General features: G+C 38.5%; 1 protein-coding gene across 6 annotated transcripts; it reads left to right on the top strand.

Moving 5' to 3' along the window:
• Nucleotides 1–11,101: 11,101 nt before the first annotated feature.
• Nucleotides 11,102–19,702, top strand: LOC5577253. Of its 6 annotated transcripts, none has more exons than XM_001656305.2 (7): nucleotides 11,102–11,287; nucleotides 11,369–11,410; nucleotides 11,483–11,612; nucleotides 14,726–15,210; nucleotides 15,273–15,563; nucleotides 19,293–19,366; nucleotides 19,426–19,702. In XM_001656305.2, the coding sequence occupies exons 3-7, from the start codon at nucleotides 11,526–11,528 to the stop codon at nucleotides 19,491–19,493; spliced, it is 1,005 nt and encodes a 334-aa protein (XP_001656355.1). In that variant the 5' UTR covers nucleotides 11,102–11,287; nucleotides 11,369–11,410; nucleotides 11,483–11,525; the 3' UTR covers nucleotides 19,494–19,702. The 6 variants fall into 6 exon arrangements, with proteins under 6 accessions (XP_001656355.1, XP_021704966.1, XP_021704978.1 ...); XM_021849274.1 differs by having other exon boundaries at nucleotides 11,361–11,410; XM_021849297.1 differs by lacking the exon at nucleotides 11,483–11,612 and having other exon boundaries at nucleotides 11,103–11,287.
• Nucleotides 19,703–19,708: the final 6 nt, after the last annotated feature.

The raw sequence follows: 19,708 nt of genomic DNA, 5'->3' as shown, positions 1-19,708 counted from the left end.
AACAATTTAAAAAAAAATCGTCAAGAAACTCTTTAATAATTATTTCAGGATTTTAATTTCAAATCCTTCTACAGATGATTCCTAATGCTTAGAGATAGCTCCAGGCAATTCATTTAAAACAAAATCTAGGTGTTATTCCTCCAACAATTCCTTTACAAATTTCTTCAGGGGTTTTTTCCAAGAATTACTTCCGGAACACCTCTAGAATATTCCCCAGAACTTCTTTCAAACATTTTCAAATTTCTTCAAGAATTCCAAATCGAATGTATTTGAAAATTCTAGCAAAGATTTATCATAGAATTTTTCCTCAGTTTTCTTAATATTTTAATTATATTCTGCACGATTTGATTCAAAAATCTCAAGGCAAAACTGTTCATAATGTTCTCTAGGATTTCTTCTAGTAATTGCTCAAGGAAATCAATACTATTTTTCGAAAAATATGGTGGAAAAACCCAATTAGGTTTAATCAATAAATGAACCGTGTGATATTTGTTCACATACTCTAACAAATTTCTCCAGTAGTACATAAATTGCTCCAGAGAACTTCAAATGTGTTTTTTGAAATTCAAGTAATAAACATTTCTCCATAATAATACTCCAAGAATTCTACCAATAATGCACTAAGAAATTATTTTGATTAGTCTTCCAAGAATATTTAGTAACTTCGCAGGCTTTTTTCGAGAAATATTTATTTTGATTTTTGAATTTCTTCCTAAAGATTCTTCATAGATTATTTTTCTCCTCCCAAAAGTACATTCAGAAATTACTCCAAAAATTCTTCCAAAGATAACTCCTATTAGGGATTAGGGTTTATATTTTTGATATTTTCAAATTTTTACTCCACCAGTCTTTCCTACTATCGGGGATGAATCAGTCTGAATTTCCTTGTAATAAAGAGTCAATCCATCAATCAATTCCAAGAATTCTTCAAACAATTCTTTCAGCAAATTCTGAAGTGTTTCTAGCGCAATTTTATTTCAAATATTCATGAACTACCTCTTTGTTTTGTTTAGTTTTTTAGATTTCTATCCTTTCTGATATTTCTACCGAATATTCGTATTTGCATTTCATTGATATTTATTCCTACCGGCCTTGTTTTTATTTATTGTCTGATGGCTACTTTTATTTTTATGAATTTTTTTCAAAAGTTTTAAACGAATTTTTTTAAAGAGTTTGTTACGAAACTATGCCATTATTTTTTTCTCCTTGGATTTATAAAGAAAACTCCTTTAAATGGTAAAAAATAATGGTCTTTAGAATATTTCTCCAGAATAATTTGTAAGGATTACTCGAACAATTCCTCAGGAGAAATCCTTGAGTAACTTCTAGATAATCCAAAAAGGGACATCTGGAAAAAATGAACACGTATTCAAAAAGTCTACTAGCATTTGAGGAATCCTTGCACACCCTCTAGAAACTTTCCAAAAACGTTTAGAGTAATGCATGAAGAATCTTCAATGGATACGAGTAACTGATACTGAAGAGTGCTTAGTCGAAATAAGCGTAGCTGTCAAAGATAAGCACCAAGTTTGAATGCACTTTTTGTGATGAATTTTCTATGAATGTTAAGAAAGGATTAAATTATAAATTCTTTCGAAAACTTCTCTCAACATTCCTCCAGCGATTATTTTAGTAATTTGCGCAAGGATTGCTTTAATCAGATTCAAAGGATTTGTCAGGGAATTCAAATATATTCCTGGAAATATTCTTTAAAGTATTGCCAAAAGATTCTTTGAAGATTCCTGAGTGTTTTAAGGAATTCTGGAGGAGTTCCAGGAGGAATCAATGAAAAATAAAATTCAAAGAAATCTTAATTGAAAAAAAATCCCATGGAAAAGTTTTAAGACATTCCTCAAAAAATCAGCCCTTAATGAAATCCCAGTTGGCGAATTCCGGCGCGTATTATCTTCAAAGAAAAATTTCTTGCTGGTGAGTGCTGGAAGAAAATTTCTTCTCTTCGAAGAAATTGTTCGCCGGAATTGGGTTGTGTTCGAGACAAGCATCACCTACCCAACCTGGCTACGTCTATGATAAGGGAATAGGACTATGCTAATATTACTGACTCTATTACACCACTCAGTCTTTTCCATAAGGAGTAGCAGAAGATGGTTTTATGATCCAATGATGATCGCGTTTCACTCAATCCACAGGACAGAGATCCCAATAAGATTTGGGGTTCTACCACTATAGCTTTAGATATAAGTTAGTTGCAACTCAGCCATTGGAACGTGTGGTCAGGGAAGACCCATGTATCCCATTTAATTTATGAACTTCTCTGTAAATATATGTGGAATAAATGTAGTTAACTGTGTAGTGTTTTGTGGAAATGTTCAGTTCCTTTAACTACCAAGCAACCGAACCAAACTCAATGTGGAGCTAGTGGAATCGACTGCAAAGGAAATGTGTGGAAGGGATGGAGACCCCCCCCCCTTTATCTTCTCGCCATCTGTGGGCAAACTACCACCCACTTCGATGTTGGGGCTTGGGCGAATGAAGCTCCCCGACAGGTTGTTTAGTAATGAAAAATTCGCAGTTTAGTGTAGCTTGATCGAAAGAGCACAGTTTTTCAAGTGTAACACGATTTTATTGCGCTTTAATATCTTAATTTTGATATAGTACATGATTAAAATAGATTTAATTCCGTCGACTGAATGACATTTCCATTTACATAATTACAGCTCGTCCTGGAGTAAAATTTGCCGAGGAGTGATTCAAACGCAATTTCCATACTAAATTCAAACGTGTTTTAAAAATCCTTCCAGGGCACGGAAAATTATGAAACTTTGGATTCTGGCTCAGTTTTTAACGTAGAATCAGGATATGTAAAAAACAGGATACCCCTAAACAAGCCAATTCACCTACAGGAATGATGGAAGAAACTTTGAAGAAATCCTTGTAAGAAGATTCAGATGAATACTATCTTGAAGGAAACAACGGAGTTTTTTTGTGGGATGGGGGGAGGGACTATCAGGAATCTTCTCAAAAGGTTCCTGTAATTTACAACCAATTTGCTTTATTTGTTAATCTAGAAGTTATAAAATTGTCTTCCAAAAGTCTTCAAAAATTCTGAATTGTCTTCCAAATATCCTCCGTCTTCCAAAAGTCTTCCACACAACCTGAGCCAACTACCAAATATTAGAATTGAACGCTACTTTGCTCTTTGGACTAGGGTTACCATCCGTCTTGATTTAGCAGAACATGTCCAGATTTTGAGATTCTTTTGAAGCGTCCTTATTTATTTTTCATGTTTCAAGTTTTATCCTGCTCAGGAATTGAATCCTGAGGAAATTGAGAGAATCTCTCACTTATCGCTCTCTGTTACTATCATAATATGCAGCACATTATTAGTGGTAAGCTTCATTGAAGTTAATACGCCAATCGCGTATTATCCTCGATTTTACTATAGGAAAATCGAGGATAATACGCGATTGGCGTATTAACTTCGATGGAGCTTACCACCATATGAGAGACTGTTTATCGTATACTGCTACAACTTTGATCAGATTGGGGGGATAGTAGTGCATGAAAAAACCCCTCTAAGCATGCTCCAAGCCTGGGGGACACTATTGCTATTGGAAGTTCGTGGATTGTTTATCGTATCGGTACCCCCAACGGTAAACAAGCGAGAAAAATGGATTTTATCATCGCTTTCTCTTTGGGACTTTCGTTCGCTGCTCCTATTTATCAGACTTGTTACAACTTGCGATACAATGCCGATCATAAACCGCAACAGATGGGTTGTTTTTCTTCACTTGTTTTGATCGTGTTTCAAAATCAAATGAGAGCGAATTCTGCAACGCCTGATCCTGCTTTTTCCTGCTTGGCGAACAGCATGGAAGACATTTCAAATTAGGAAAAACTGTACTAGTAGGTACGGCTTGCCGGCTGAGCAGACAACGAACACTTAACGGGTAGGCGCAAATGTCCGAGTACAAGCGGAGTATCAAATCAACCAAAAGAACTGTGTGAATCAAAACCACTGTGATGCATCCCAGCAGCTGCTTTGGCAGTCAGTCTCGGAAACGAAGACCGACGTGGTGTTACTATCTAACCCATACTGCACATCAGCCAACAACGGGAACTGTGGCGGATAGATCTCAATAGCTAGAAGTTATAGGGACGACTGGACGATACCCATTCCAACAAGGAGCCTCTTTCTCAAATGACGGTTTAGAGATAGCAAAAAATAACGGTATGTTCTATTGCAACTGTTACGCGCCCACAAGGTAGTGAGGAGAATTCTCGCGTAACTTTTCAAAACGGCCTATCTAACAATTCACACATTTCGAGTAAATCGAGCTTGAAGGTTGTGAAAATATATTTTGAAACTGTATCAAAATGAAACAATTTTTCCCCACTGTGTTGCTTGTAGAGGGAAGCAGTGTAATAGAGTTCAACGTAAGAGATGAAATTTTGTCAATTTATTTGGAAATTACACTGAAATCTATAAAAACATCAGATAGGACGTTTTGACCAAAAATATGTACATAGGATAAATCACATAGGTCGTTCTGTTTCAACAATTGTTACATTGGACATTCACTTCGGTCATTTTGTTTCAGTTATAATAACATCGGACATTTTGATTTGAGCACACAGCAAGCATGTTTTATTTCATTTTGTATCCACGTGCGTTGAACTGCTTTAACATGCAAATTGAACTGCTCATTTTGTTGCAGTGTGATAATCGCAGGCACCAGCTTTGCTTTGTTTTGATTCATTTGAAGAAGGAACGAATGACCTTCGGGTTAAAGTCCCTCACAAACAACAACAATTTGATTCATTCAATGCCACGCCGTCACTTTTTCCCCTCCGTCTATGTATCCTATGTAACAACAGAAGGAGGGGAAACGTTGAGCTGTACATGGGACTTTTTGCTTTCTCGCAGTTTCTCTTTCAATCTTCTCCCCGTTTCAATGCTGGTTTCGCCCACACTTGTTCGTGTGTGAGTTACCCAATGCACGACGGGTGGTGACGACTGTGTTCATTCGGCACCAGCCGTCGGCGCAAACAAGAAATAGCAGTGGGAAATGATGACGATGACGGCGCCGTCGATTGTGTTGTAGGAAACCAATGCCAAACAAATACATACAGCTTCTCCGCTCTTCGGTGAATGATTGCTCTGCAAATATATGTGCGCAAGTCGCGCATGCACGTTGCTCGTGTTGCTGCCTTGCCAAAATACAGTTTTGTGTACCTCGTTCTCTTTTTGTTATTAATATTAATATTAATATTTGAGCGTATTCAATATTGCGAGGCAGAGCGACACTGAAAATATCGACATTTTGTTGCGGTGTGCTAATCGGAGACACCAGCTGTGTTTTGTTTTGATTCATTTAATCCCACGACGTCACTTCTTCCGCTCTGTCTATGTGTCCTATGTAACAACACAAGGAGGGGAAACGTTGAGCGGTATGTAGGACATTTTGCTCTCTCACTGATTCTCCCTCAATTTTCCCCCCGTTTTTATGACGGTTTCGCTCACATGATCATGTGTGAGTTTCCCACTGCATGACGTGGTGGTGGTGACAGCTGTGTTGCAATCAGCACCAGCCGTCGGTTGAAACAAGAAATTGCGGTGGGGAATGATGACGATGACAACGCCGTCCATCTTGTTGAAGGAACTTGAGAAAGGAGCCCACGCCTAACAAATGCATATAGCTTCTCATCTCTTCGGTGATTGATCGCTCTGAAAATATGTGTGAGCAAGTCGCGCATGTGCGTTGCTCGTGTTGCTGCCGGGAAGCATATTTATATGCTTGATCGATCATGCATCTGAATCAGATTGATACAATGTCATCATGATGCTCAATATCATTCCCCTATATGCACGCAATGCGCTAATGATATGAAAAGAGAAGTTGCAGCTAATCAAATCCAGCGAAACGGTAAAACATGGTATGGCAAAAAGACCAAAATACAGTTTTGTGTAACTCATTCTCTTTTTGTCACTTGAGCGTTTTCAATTTTGCGAGGCAGTGCGACTCTGAAAATATCGACTGAAATGACTGAGAACCAGTTATTATGGCATTCTATACATTTAAGTAGTGTCTCAGACACGCTTCTACAAATCATTCTACCTTTTAAACTCCATTTCAAAGCTTTATTCAGGAATGTCCAATGTAACATTAGAATCGTGTTTATTCATAAATGTTACATAGGACATGTGGTTGGTTTTCTGATCAAAGGTCCAATGTAACAATTGATTAAAAGCGATGCAGTTTTGAACATTGGTCATTTTGTTAAGCTTTTAATAGATTAATTCATTGTTAATATATCAGAACGAGTGTTCTAGTGTGCTGCTAAGTGGTGCAACGCAAATGATTTGCAATGATAATCTCGATTTGTTTACATTTGTTACTTAGGACGTTTTGAAAAGTTACGCGAGAATTGATAAATTTTCCCACATGGTTGACAGGATGATAGCCGAACTAGCTAATCGGCAGCCAGTAGTGATAGCTGGTGACTTCAATGCGTGGACAGTGGAGTGGAGTAGCCGCTGCACCGACCAAAGAGGCCAACTACACAGTTCGAACGAAAAGTGTAAATTTCTGAGACATATAATGCACATAATTGGAGCGTGGAATATCATGGATATTTACATGATATGCCATGTAAACTTCAATTATATGTCATGTAATCCAGCAGGATTCTGAGTGATTACATGACATATAACACATTTTTTCATGATATCAGACATAAATTTACATGACGTCATGTTTACATCGCATGAATGAAGTTTACATGACGTGTAATCTTCATTTTTTTTAACTGTGTATTATTGGAATCCCTGGTCGCAATAAATGTAGAGCTGGCAAATGTGGGTACAGTGAGTACCTTCGTCAGTAATGGTGCAGAATTGATTACCGACGTGACGTTTTGTAGTCCTAACCTTCTAGGTACCAGGACCTCGCGCGTTGATGAAGGTTATACTCATAGCGATCATCAATCGATTCGCTATAGTATAATACCGCAGGCGAGCAATGCGATGTAACTCGATCTAAATCCAAGGTTGGAAAACAGCGCTTCGACGACGAAGTTTTCACTGAAACCGTGAGGCGCGAACGGAATACTCTGGACCTAAATGATGAAAAGTTAGTTGCTATGATATCACGAGTGTGTGATGCATCCATGCCGAGAAAAGCCCCTCCAAGAGAAAACAAGCCGCCGGTGTACTGGTGGTGCGAATCATTAGCAAATCTTCGAGCGATCTGCCTTCGGGCTAGACGAAGAGTGCAACAGAGTGGTAATGGCTAAGACCAAAGGTGCCATAGCGCCTCAAGAGAACTCACCCGAGTTGCTGATATCGATAATCGATGTACTCTACAAGCCCATGGCCCCCAGTGCCGTATATATGCGGCAGATGAAGGAGAAGAAGTGGCGAGAGTGACGAACGAAGAGCTGGCAGAAGTCGTGAAATCATTTGCGTCAAACAAGGCACTGGGACCCGATGGTATCCCGAATGTTGCCTTAAAAGCAGCAGTGAATGTGGTTCCGGACATGTTCAGAACCACGATGCAACGCTGCATTGATCAAGGAATCTTCCCGGATGTATGGTGCTACTACCAAAGGCGAAGAAACCATCGGGAGACCCGTCGGCGTATAGACCTATCTGTCTACTAGATACGACGGGCAAGTTGTTGGAGAGGTTGATCCTCAACAGGCTAGTACCGTACATGGAAGATGCAGGCGGCCTGTCCAACAACCAGTTTGGATTCAGGAAAGGTAAATCTACTCTGGACGTTATCCAGTCGGTCGTTCAGACAGCGAAGGTGGCAATCGAGCATAAAAGGAGCGGAATCCGTTACTGCGCGGTTGTCACTCTGGATGTGAAGAATGCGTTCCGGGCTGATGGGAAGCAATAGCACACGCACTTCACCGCCTCAAGGTCTCGGTGCAGTCGTGTTAGCTTCTAGAAAGCTATTTTGATAATAGGATTCTTCTGTATGACACAGAGGAGGTGCAGAAAAGCGTTCGAATTACCGTAGGAGTATCTCAAGGTTCAATCCTGGGCCCGCTGTTATGGAATGCGATGTACGATGATGTACTGAGGTGCTTCTTCCGACGGGTATTATGGGTGGTACAAAAAATTCTCGCTACGGCGATCTTAAAAAAGGCTTGAAGATCGTCGCAGTTACTTTAAATCATGTTTGGTGTATTCTGCGCGATCATGCCTTGGACAATTAGGAATAATCGCGCAGAAGACACGAAACGATTTGAAGTAGCTGCGACGATCTAGGGTAGGTGTACCAGTTTTGGCCACCTTTCAATCCATGCTCAGCAGGGAAAATATAAAAACTAATCAGAAACTTTGTTTTTGTATTAAAAATGGGGGTGGCGAATACAGGACCACTTGCACCAGTATTCGCCACAATTTTAATTTCGGTTCCTGAATTCGTCACCTACGTTGATTTCTTATAGAGGGTGTCGAATCAGGAACACCATGGCGAAAAATAGGTGCAAAGGAGCAAACATTTTAAGAAAAATGATTTTTTCTATTATTTTTTGAGAAAATTTTGCGATTTCCAAGAATGTTCCCGTACCATGTTAAAGCAATTTGGCGAACATTAAACAATTGGCAACCATATATTTCGTTAAACGGTATATAATTCCGGGTGGCGAATAATTGGAACATGGCGAAAACCGGTACACCTTCCCTACAAGCATTTTAAGAAGTTTTGAAAATCGCCGTCGCGATAAATAAGCGCGCAATGCACAGTATTAGGATTGTTGGCTTCGCCGACGATATCACCCTAGTGGTCTATGGCGAATCGGTGGAGGAAGTAGAGTTGACAGCAGCGCACTCTATTTCCATAGTAACGCGCACGAACAGAAGCACAAAGAGAAGAACGCGGTGCAACATTCAGAGAGGCAAAATTAGCTCTCAAAAAAGAAATCAAGAGTCGATAACAGGCATGCCCATTCGATTCCGTGGGGTGATGCCTACAGAGTGGCTAATGCCTAGAACCAAAGTTGCCAGAGCGTTAAATTAATCATGATTAATTTTTTTATAATTTTACACTTACTTCAATAGGGCACAACTGACATGAGCGATTTCTCCATATCGATCCTCTCTCTCGCTAATAACTTCGCTAGATAAATCTGTAATATTTCTTATCAATGAAGCAAGATATAGTGTTTCTTCATCCTACAGCACAAACATATGTTACGAGATGTGAATCAGTTTTATGCCATAACGCAAAGAGAGCAACGATGAAGAGAAATTGATGAATGCAGATAAGCTCTTATGAAAGAACAATGCTGAATTAAACAATAAATCATCGAAAAAGCTTTTCAAGGTTTTATTTCATCTTTGGTTACAGTGCTTATAAGCGCTATGAAGTAAAGACCTATTCACAAGACGTTTCAAATCAGCTAATCGGGACAAACGGGAAGCTCTTTGACAGTTCTTCTATGGAGATGATAGTCCTCCACTGATGTAATCAAATGCATAGACGGACACATGAAAATGCCTATACGACGGATGTTAATGCTTATAAACGTCGTGACGTTTATGTCAACTTGAGCAAAACAAATTTCAACCAAAACAAATAATTAGTACCGTCAAACGGGGTGACTTGCAACACTTTTCAACTTCAATCAACCAAAACCATGATCTAAAGTTCATCTAAAAATCTAAATTCCTCGTAGAACTTTGAATGACCAGCCCGCCCACAGAATGGGATGACAGAAGATTGAATCGAATTATTTTGTCATATCAAAAGTCATCAAAAAGGTGAAATTTTTTTAATGTCCTTGTGCGGGGTGACTTGCAACACTTAATAATAATTTAGTTTTTGCCAACAAAATGTTGATATTTTTTATTAGTCACACTTGTTAAGTATTGTTATTCATGTATTTAAAGCATTCGAACCAGTACAAGAGCATTTTGAATACCTTTTTGTAAGAAAATAATTGAGCTGTTTTTGTATGGGAAAAAGAGGCGTTAAATTATCAAGGTCCAATATAATAACTGAACAGTATTTTTAACAAGTGTTTGTAGTTGATTGATGAATTATTACTCTTTTTATTATAAAGTAGACCTAACACAAAAGTTTTATCTTTTATAAAACTCTAAATAGCTTAGAAATAAAGTGTTGCAAGTCACCCCGCATAGGTACATTTATATAAAAATGATTTTTATTAAAAAGTTATTACTACAATTTCGTAAAATAAAATTTGTCATATTATCACTTATTAGTTATAGAAAAACCATGTAGAGTATTATTTTTATAAATTATATCTATCTCATGGTTTCAGGTCACGATTTTGAACCTCCTTCAAGTATCAGTTTTCAAGACACTTAAAAGAATTATGTTTAATGTATAAACATATTTATAATGACAGCTTTAATCGTGGCCGTTACTTGAATTGTGTGTCCAACGTATTGATGCGCCGATTTAAAACAAATTTTCTTTTAAAATTTGAGTTTTATAGTAAAATTTAGTTGTAAATTACAATGTGTTGCAAGTCACCCCGCCGTTGCAAGTCACCCCGTTTGACGGTAATGGATTTCAATGGAAATACTGATGAATCGCCTCCTTCTGATAATGGATTTGCTTGTCCAAGAACAAGGAAAACTAGCTATCTGCTGAACAAACAAAATTTGGTTAAAATAAACTAATTTGAGCCTTTAAGGTGAAACATCTCAGAATCCAAAGATGGCCGGCACAATGGCCGACTTGTGCCCCTACTCACGTTTTCAAAGGCACTAAACTGGAGAAATAGTTGACAAACGTTTCTGGTCTTCTTATTTTAAGTTTTCTGCTTGTGCACAAAGCCAAAATAAAAAGTGCACTGTTTTTGGATGCTTCCTTCGCGAGATTTGTGCCTTTTAAGTTTGAGTGCCATCTTAGAAGTTGATTCCAAACTGTTTCACCTTAATCTATCGGTTCGAACCTTAACAAAAAAAAAAACAGATCAACTTCGCAGAGGATCATAAAAAAAGAGAAAAGCACTTTTTTACCTCAAAACTTACTTATTTGTTGAAAATATTATGCGAAACAAAACATACCCTAACAAAACCATAACGAAATAAGTCTAGCTTTCGTCATCGTATCTGCCAATCTATACAAATATTGGTTCTATAATTTATTTTGCACTTGACAGTGGCAATCAAAACAAACTGAAAAACCACCAAACAGGGAAGAAGCTACTCTGTTTTGATGGCAGCTTTTGATCGTGTGAAACAAAGTTTCGCACTTCAATTGCTAAATTGCTGAAAAATTTATCGCGATTTAGATATTGAGAAATGTATCGATTTAGCAAATAATAACTTGAACAAATGGTAAGTAAAAATACAATTGCCGGAAAATGGACACCGCTATTATTGGACGTATTTGTTAATCATCCCATTCGAGGATAACAGTAGGCTGTGAAGTACAACGAAGCACTGTAAGGTCGTTTACAGGTGAGCTTATATTTAGTGTTTCATGTTTCCTCAAATAAAATGGTCTTTTAATTTTTAATTCCATATTTTTAGATCGATTACTGATTGCACAAATTGGACGTTATCACACTGCAACATGTTACTTAGAAAGGCCGTGAACAATGTTTTCTGGATTTGTTGCTTGTTGGCTTTGTTGTTCTCGTACTTCGATAAAAGTTTAAAGGTATTTTTTTTGTAAATCATGAGTTAAGTATATTCAAAAGTACCGTAAATTCGGGTGAAATTGATCAGTAGGGTGAAATTGAGCACCGTGTTACACGATTTTATTTCTTACTAATAGAGCACAGATGTCAATGTCACCTGTAGTAAATGAATGCTGTTTGTCTTAACAATGCTCAAATTGCGTGTTGTAAAGTTTTTGGGGTTAAGGAATGCTCTTTTCTCTGAAATTAATGTTTAAATGCAGAATCATGTAATGTGTAGTATTTACAGACTTCCAAAAACTTCTAATTTCAAACAAGGATATGAACATGGTGTCAATCTGAAAGTTCCTGAGGATGCTTAAAATATATCTCCAAAACAGATTTTATCATCAAAATTCGTACCAATTCGCTCATTTGGTTATTATAATAGAATTTCTGTTAGATAGTTTGAAATTACTTAGAAAATTGCCTACATTTAGGCGTTTAAGCGTTACTCTTAAAAGTCAAAAATTTCCACTCAAGCTATTAATGTACAGTCGCCTCTCCACATCTCGATATCGAAGGGACTATCGAGATAGGGAGAAATCGAAACAAAGTTCATGAACATTAGATTGAAAATCACTACGTTACTAGGAAAATAGTAAACAAACAAACTTCGTTTCGAGTTTCCAAATTGTTCTGAATCACTCAAATCTGATCTAGTAACCTTTGATAATGTTCATATCGAAATATGGAGAGAGAATTGGGAGCAAAAAATCAACAGAAACACATCGAGATATGGAGATATCGAGATAAGGGGGATATCGCGATATGGAGAGGGAAATCGCATGTAGAATGAAGGGACCGAAGCAATCATCGACGTAGGGAGAAATATCGAGATGAAGAACATCGAGATGTGGAGAGTCAACCGTATAAACAAGCCAATTTTTTTAATATAATTGTTGTTGAACAAAAAACTGCAAAAGAAAAACTACTATTATTATGAGCAATTTCACCTGGTGCTTAATTTTTTAGCCGGTACTGTACAAAAATCAAATGAGCCATTTTGCGAGACGTTTCGGAACAGCTGATCGCCGCAACGGCGTCAATTGACAGGAGACCTGGGATTAAAGGGATTAAATCCATCCCATTAAACATGTGACAGTTCAACAGCCGACTAAATTGGTTGAAAAATCGGTCGATTGTTGCACCGACGCTTATGGAAGTTTAACACAGCGATCAACTGATCAATCGCTAGATTAAATCGGGTGACCGAGGAAATCTGATGTTTAGGTCAACTTTCTTGGAGTTTACTTAAAATACCGATTTATCCACCTATTTAGTAGGATTGCGTCGCCCCACCCTATTAAGTCGGGTGATATTCGGTTGATCCCTGTGCTAATCTTCCATAAGCGTCGGTGCAACAATCGTCCGATTTTTCAAACAATTTAGTCGGCTGTTGACCTGTCAAATGTTTAATGGGGCAGCGTGATTTTTAACAACGCCTCATCTACATCACCTCTCCGATCTTTTCGACGACTTTACCGGGAACCCAATTGCAACTGTTACGACTGTGGAGGTTGGCGTAAATATATTTATAGGGTCGTTTCAGCTGAAGGATCTCGGTTCGGTCTCGGTTGGGGTCGTCGGACGTTGGAACTGGTGTTCGTACCGGCGGAGAACGCAGAAGCTTGAGACACGTGTGGATTTTGCGTCCTAACATGATCTCTGATGGCGACTGCTGGTCTGGCAGAGCCCGGTTGAGTGTGCTGCGCTACGTAAGCAGGAAATATCCAGTGCGTGCTGTATCGATCCTCTCCCCTCTCGAATCGTTTTCCCGGCCCTCTTGAAAGTGTCCACAAATCATTCCGCTTGGACATTTGATTGTGGATGGAATGAGCTGTTCGATGCCGTAGGAGGCGCAGAAATCGGAATTCGGCACTTGTGAGCGCTGGAGAGCGATTCCTGCCTGACTTGTAACCGTTGAATGTTGGACTCCGAAAGCTTTGACTGGGGTCAGTCATATTGAACGTGGTGGTAGACAGACTTAACGGAGCAGTGGATCTGCTTGGGTGTTTTGCGCGACGGCTCTGAAATTGAGAGTCAAAACCTTTACCGTATTTATTAGATACAACTGATCTGAGATCCCCTTTCAGGTTGAGGCTCGTGATGACGTAGTCCTCTTCGGGCCTGACATGCTGTTTGATCAACCGGGAAAGCAGATGCCAAACTTGTGGGCACGCACGTACTCGATGTCGAAATCGTAGCGCAGCTGTTGGAGAGCGAAAAGTTGGAGCCGATTGGCAGTGTAGACCGGTTTTTCGAGCCGAAGATACGGAGCAGAGGCTGGTGGTCGGTTTGCAACCGAAAGTGCCGTCTGAAGAGTATCAAACCTTCGTGGTCCAGTTGGCTGTAGCCTTGCTCGGCCTTCATGAGTGCCCTAGAAGCGTGCTGGACGACCTTGATGTTACCGTCGGGGACCTTGTGGCTGATTGTTGCCCCAAGCCCAACGGAAGAAGCGTCAGCAGCGATGATCTTCCGCTTCGGATCGTAATGCGTGAGTAGCAGAACCAAGGAGAGAATTGCCTTGAACTGCTCGAACGCTTTCAAACTTGCCGTAGTAGTTGATGGGCTCCAAAAAAGATCGTAGTCCGTACACATCTGTAGGCGGCGGCGGTGAAAGAGTTTTTTTTTTCGGGAGCTCGTCCATCCCAACAGCCTTGTTGTTCTTCAGTCCATCAGTAGCTTTCGTTACCTTATCTAGCATTGGATGTTCCAAACCCTGTCAATCGTCATCGGTTCAAATTCTGCTAACTGATCCTCTTCTATTTTCCCCGTTCAACATTGTCTCGAAGTACTTTTTCCACCTGACGGCCACCACTGTTTTATCCGAGAGCAAGTTTTTTTTGGCGATCATGTTATATGGCAGGAAACGGCGCTAATTTTCATGCTCCTTTTTCTTTCTGCGATGCATCCGTTTTGCGGTCACCAACATCCGTCTTTTGAGTGCGTTCTTCTTACCCATCTTTCTCTGGCACTCCTCGTCGAATCAATCGTTCCTTGGTTTAAGTCGATTAAAAAAGTTAGGCTAAAAAAACAAAATCATTATAATTAGATTCACGTAGCAGTTTGCTTCAATTTCTTTTCTTTTCAGCACCTCCTCCGCCGGGGTCGTGTGAGACAACTGAAACATTCCCAAACAATTCACCATGCATGGAACATTTGCTTCTTCACCGCGGCCACGATATACCTCACATTATATCACAAACTTTTGATAAACCCTGAGATTGCGAACCAGAGCAGTAAATACTTTCCTCAATACAACAACACAATCTTTCTGACGGCTTGCGATGTGGTCAAATTTGAGTTCGTAACGATGCTGTTAGTCGCCTTTGACCTTAATGGCGCAGTGGGCAGGGCCAAGCATGGTGACTATTCGGAGGCTATTTCGAAGCTTTTCTACGCCTCATTGCTGATCTGTTGTTTCGTGCTTCGCTTGGAGAACTACAGTGTATTATTGAATCTTTACCTAGGAATATTCAATCTTATACAAGAGTTACTACTTCTACTTTCGCTACACACGAAGGAAAAAAGTGATAGTACTTTGAAGCTGTATGTGATATTTATTTTTAGTTCTTGGTAAGATATTATTTCTGTAAGATTCCAACTCCACTTATCTCCAGTGTGGTTTATTTTTCCAGGTCCTACCTGTTCCTAAACGTTCTACCATTTGAGTTTCTCATTCCGACCCTCTATGCTAATAGCAAGGAGCTTTATCTATATCTGAATCTCTTTTTCTGGTTATGGTACTGTTCGTGTATTTGGAACTCTCCGATCCTGAAATACTTCTACCATAAAATCTATCATTTGCAAACGAACGACTGCATCGGAGGAGAGTCATCCGTGCGCTGCATCTTGTTCAAGGATTCTCCCAATTATCGACATTATCGTTCTGTTAAGCAGGCATATCTGGAGCTGAAATTGTTCCATGAGTAAGTATTATGTTAATTTCGTTTACCCAAAAGAAATCTATTGTGTGGAAACAAACACCACTTACATTAGCCTAAAGCGACCATATATGTCCCGCGAAACGTGGGACACCCTGTCAGATCTCGTTCCCAATTAAACATTATTCGTATTGGATGTGTATTCTACACACATTTTAGCTCTTAATCATAATCTAATTGCTCAGTTTAGTCAAACAATTAGATTTGACGCAGTAATATCATGTTGAAAATTGCGTTGTCCCGCGAAACGCGGGACGTCTGGTCACCTTACATTAGCCATATAAGGATTTTCGTTTTCTGTGAAAATTATGCAAATGTGGGACTTATATGCGACTCAGGGCAATTTTTTTAAGTTAGTACAAGGACTCCTCGATATAAGATAAATTCTGAAAACAATTCGATTCTACGAAGGTACGGTGCTACTTCCATGAAAACTATGCACTCACAATCAGGGGACTGACACCGCTGTCATCCTGCATACATTTCGATTCTTCCTCACATCGTTTTGGTACTTCGCGTTTTGGTACCCACTTTCTGGTAGGTTTGCCCTAACCTTGCTCCTGATTTTCGAGCATACGGCTCATACGCTGCTAGTGCTAGATTCTGGCAATTAAACATATCGCATTGAATCGTCGTGTATGATGACGCCCACGATTTGTCTTTGATGACGCTTTTTATTAGCTCATCATTTTGTTTAATGTTTTACGCATTAGCGAGGTTTTATAGGCAAATATTTTCAAAGCTAAACGATCACTCCGACATCTGGTGGCTAGTAGAAGAACCGGCAAAAAAGAGGTTGGATTGAGAACTTACCGTGTGCAGCATAGGAAGGACCACACAATTTAAACTTTTTCTCGGAATAGTTATTTTGTAGACGATCAAAGATCATTGAGAAACAGAATAAACTTTTTTTCCTTTGAAAATGTACAGATCCGGTCAGTGCTCATGTACAATTAGTGGGATAAACTTGGAAAATTGGTGTTTGGCAACATAGGTTATAAACTTTCGGATTCTTTGTTAGTGGTTAAATTTGTTGTGAAATCACACGTGTGGCAAGAATAATGGTACAAAATGAGTGTGCCAATGGAAAATAGTTCAATAATCGATTAATTATGAACAAATTTTTGGGTTGAAGAATTGAATTTTGGACGTAAACAAACATTTTCAGTGACATTTCACTCGTTCTTCTCCAGCGACCTCTATGACGGTGGCGCATTATATTTGCCTATTGATGTATCCTACCCATAAAAACATATGTTTCGTCTCTCCCAAAATCAAAACAAGAACACTGGACGCCATGTTGAATTGATGTTTGGTTGGTAAATATTGGCTTATGCCACCCCCCTGCTCACAATCGATCAATTATAAATGTCAAGCATGTCAAATGTCAGGAATACCAACCATCCCTTTGACTGCCGTATTTATTTCTTGTCGCCGAGTCTGGCGCCGAATGCTGGCGCGGAAACAAAAAAGTGGTACCGTTAAGTCACCAGTCACCGTGCGGGCTCCATTCACCGTGCACATATACAAATTCCTACAGAATATTCATACAATTTACACAAATTATTCTTTTGTCAGCAAAATAAGATAAAACTGATAAAATGACGTAGTTTTTGTCACAAATCATTTTGAAAAACCTAGTTTATGTAGTCAAAATCATGTGAATTCTGTTTGATAATGAGATTTTTCAACACTCTTAGTAGAAACGCCAAAAATTACCATTTTTCATTTTAACGTTAGAGTATGAAATTTTTCAAAATTTCCACAAGTTTACACTGTGGATACTACTAGTTAGATGTATTTCATCGTATGAGCAATGAAATTTTATGCAATTTATAATTTTTTATTGTGTTTCAGTTAAAACCCAAATGCACGGTAAATGAACCCTTTTCAATATGTATGGTTCCCATTACCGTGCATTACTGTAAAAAGTTTGAAATTATTCGGTAATATTAGATTTATTGTTATGTCGTGATTAAAAAACTTCATATTGAGTGTTTGAGTGAATATGAAATGGTTTGGATAATACAGTCAAACCTCCTATAACGATTTTAATGAAAAATTATTTATTTAGTAAATTTTTGAACTTTTTATGGTTTTTATTATAAATGAAGATTTTAATACTCTTAAAAATGAGTGCGCACACTACTAGCAACATAGTTGCTCCACTATCAACGTTTCTTCAAGATCAGGGTTGTTAACGTTAATCAACGATAAACGCCGTTAACGTTGATTGTGCACTGGATCAACGTCAACGGCGTTGCGTTAATTTTCATGGCTGTTGACGTCAACGTTAACGTGTTTGCGTTGAATCAACGTCAACGATCACCGCTAACCTAAGCGTTGATTGTATGTTTCGAAAAGGTTCTCAGAGAATGTTTCCAAAAATCAATAAACATCACGTTTCTATGCTGATTGAAAATTGATTGAAAAAAATCTAAGTTCACATTGCAGGCAAACAACAGTCAGCTTTTTTGAACGTCAGTTTGTGATTGCTTGGAAGAACTTTTACAAATTGCAAAGATTTTCCTAGCAATATTGTATTCGTCCTATGACATCTCGGCGTTCCAGCAACCCACAACAATTAGCTAAAACCGTCACCAAAGAGCGGCTTCCTTTACTTCTAGCCAGCACACGGCGTCCTTTTTTACCCATCCGGCAACCAAATGTTTCTGAGTGACCGCCCCCAGGATGACCCGACTTCTCATTTCTAAATACAAGTTGCCATAATACCCTAACATACCATAGCAGACAAAAGTTCTCATTGCAATCGAAAGTGTCAATGGTCGTAGAGCATATTTTCTCATTTCTGATATTGTGGAGCTCTAATATAAACGGCATTTTTCACCATACCCGACTAAGAGAAAATCAGTAAACTTTCCAAAAAACCTGCAATGAGATCAAGCTTTTTTTTCTTCTAAATAATCGTTTCTGAACATGGCATGTTTCACTAGTGTTTAAGTTGAAACTGTCCACACAATTCGCAATTATCATGTTTTTATGTTAGTAATAGAATGTTCACTCGTTATTTATTATTAACTAAACTGCATCATTTTCTGGGTTTCTACATTTACTAATTTATAAATCAATCGAATATGAGAGCAAGTAATTATTTTATTTTAAGATATTGGAATCTTCAAATCTTTAACGTTAGAAATAACGAAATCGTTGACGTTGAATCAACGCTGTACGTTAACGTTATCGTTAAATTGTTTTTCAACGCAATCAACGCAAGCTTCGTTAATCGTTACAGGTTAACGTCAACGAAATAACGAAACGGCGTTAATCGTTGATTAACGTTAACAACCCTGTTCAAGATACAAAATTAAATCATGACGAAAACTGTATGCACGGTGAATGGTGCACTAGTGTGCACGGTAAATGGTGACATAGCACGGTACGAGGCGACCTTAACATCACATTTTCAAACATATTTTTAGAGTATTTCTTGTTATCCAGCCCTAGTTTTATATTTTTTCCTGAATTATTATATAACTGCACGCTACGTAGTGGTATTTTAGTACGCGGCAAAATTATACAATTTATTGAAGTGCAAATTTTTCTTAAATGCACGGTGAATGGTAGCTTGACGGTAATACAATTTTGGGATTTGCGCGCAATATCATTAAATAAATGAATGAATCTTATATCGAGGTATTCTTGTAATAGTCTAATAATGCTGTGATATTTAAGACTGCATTTTTTTCCTATTAGCAAGAGCAAAATAAGCGGATCACGTCATAGAGAAGGCGAAAATTCGTCAACAAAAGTGCTTCAAACTATAAAATGTAAGTTCATCCAATTGAACTTATCCATCTCTTGAACATTTAACATTTCCATATTACAGGCGTATTGGCAGTGAAGCGAAAATTGAAACGTATGCGAGAAAATCGTGATCAGTTGTGCGAAGACTGATGGTATTATGCATAATTTCCACTAATTAGGTAGGTAGTTACGAAACAAACAGAAACATACACCTCATCAGTGCAAACAGCTTTTCAAGCAATTGAACATAACCTCAATGCGGACAAGCCGGACATAGCTTCTAAGGTTTACTTTGTAATCTAGCGAGAAAATACGATACAGAGGGAGGCTGAGTAAATAAATTTCGCATATTTAGCAAATGCTCC

Source organism: Aedes aegypti, chromosome 1 (genome assembly GCF_002204515.2).
Source record: "Aedes aegypti strain LVP_AGWG chromosome 1, AaegL5.0 Primary Assembly, whole genome shotgun sequence".
In the NCBI taxonomy this organism is placed as follows: domain Eukaryota; kingdom Metazoa; phylum Arthropoda; class Insecta; order Diptera; family Culicidae; genus Aedes; species Aedes aegypti.
The sequence above is the reverse complement of the archived record's forward strand: the minus strand, read 5'-3'. Positions and strand labels throughout refer to the sequence as shown.

Excerpts from the sequence above, each read along its gene's own strand:
- LOC5577253 (XM_001656305.2), top strand. The coding sequence starts at position 11,526 with ATGTTACTTAGAAAGGCCGTGAACAATGTTTTCTGGATTTGTTGCTTG. Across the intron at positions 11,613-14,725 it reads ACTTCGATAAAAGTTTAAAG|CACCTCCTCCGCCGGGGTCG; the intron begins GTATTTTTTTTG and ends TTTTCTTTTCAG. Across the intron at positions 15,211-15,272 it reads ATATTTATTTTTAGTTCTTG|GTCCTACCTGTTCCTAAACG; the intron begins GTAAGATATTAT and ends TTATTTTTCCAG.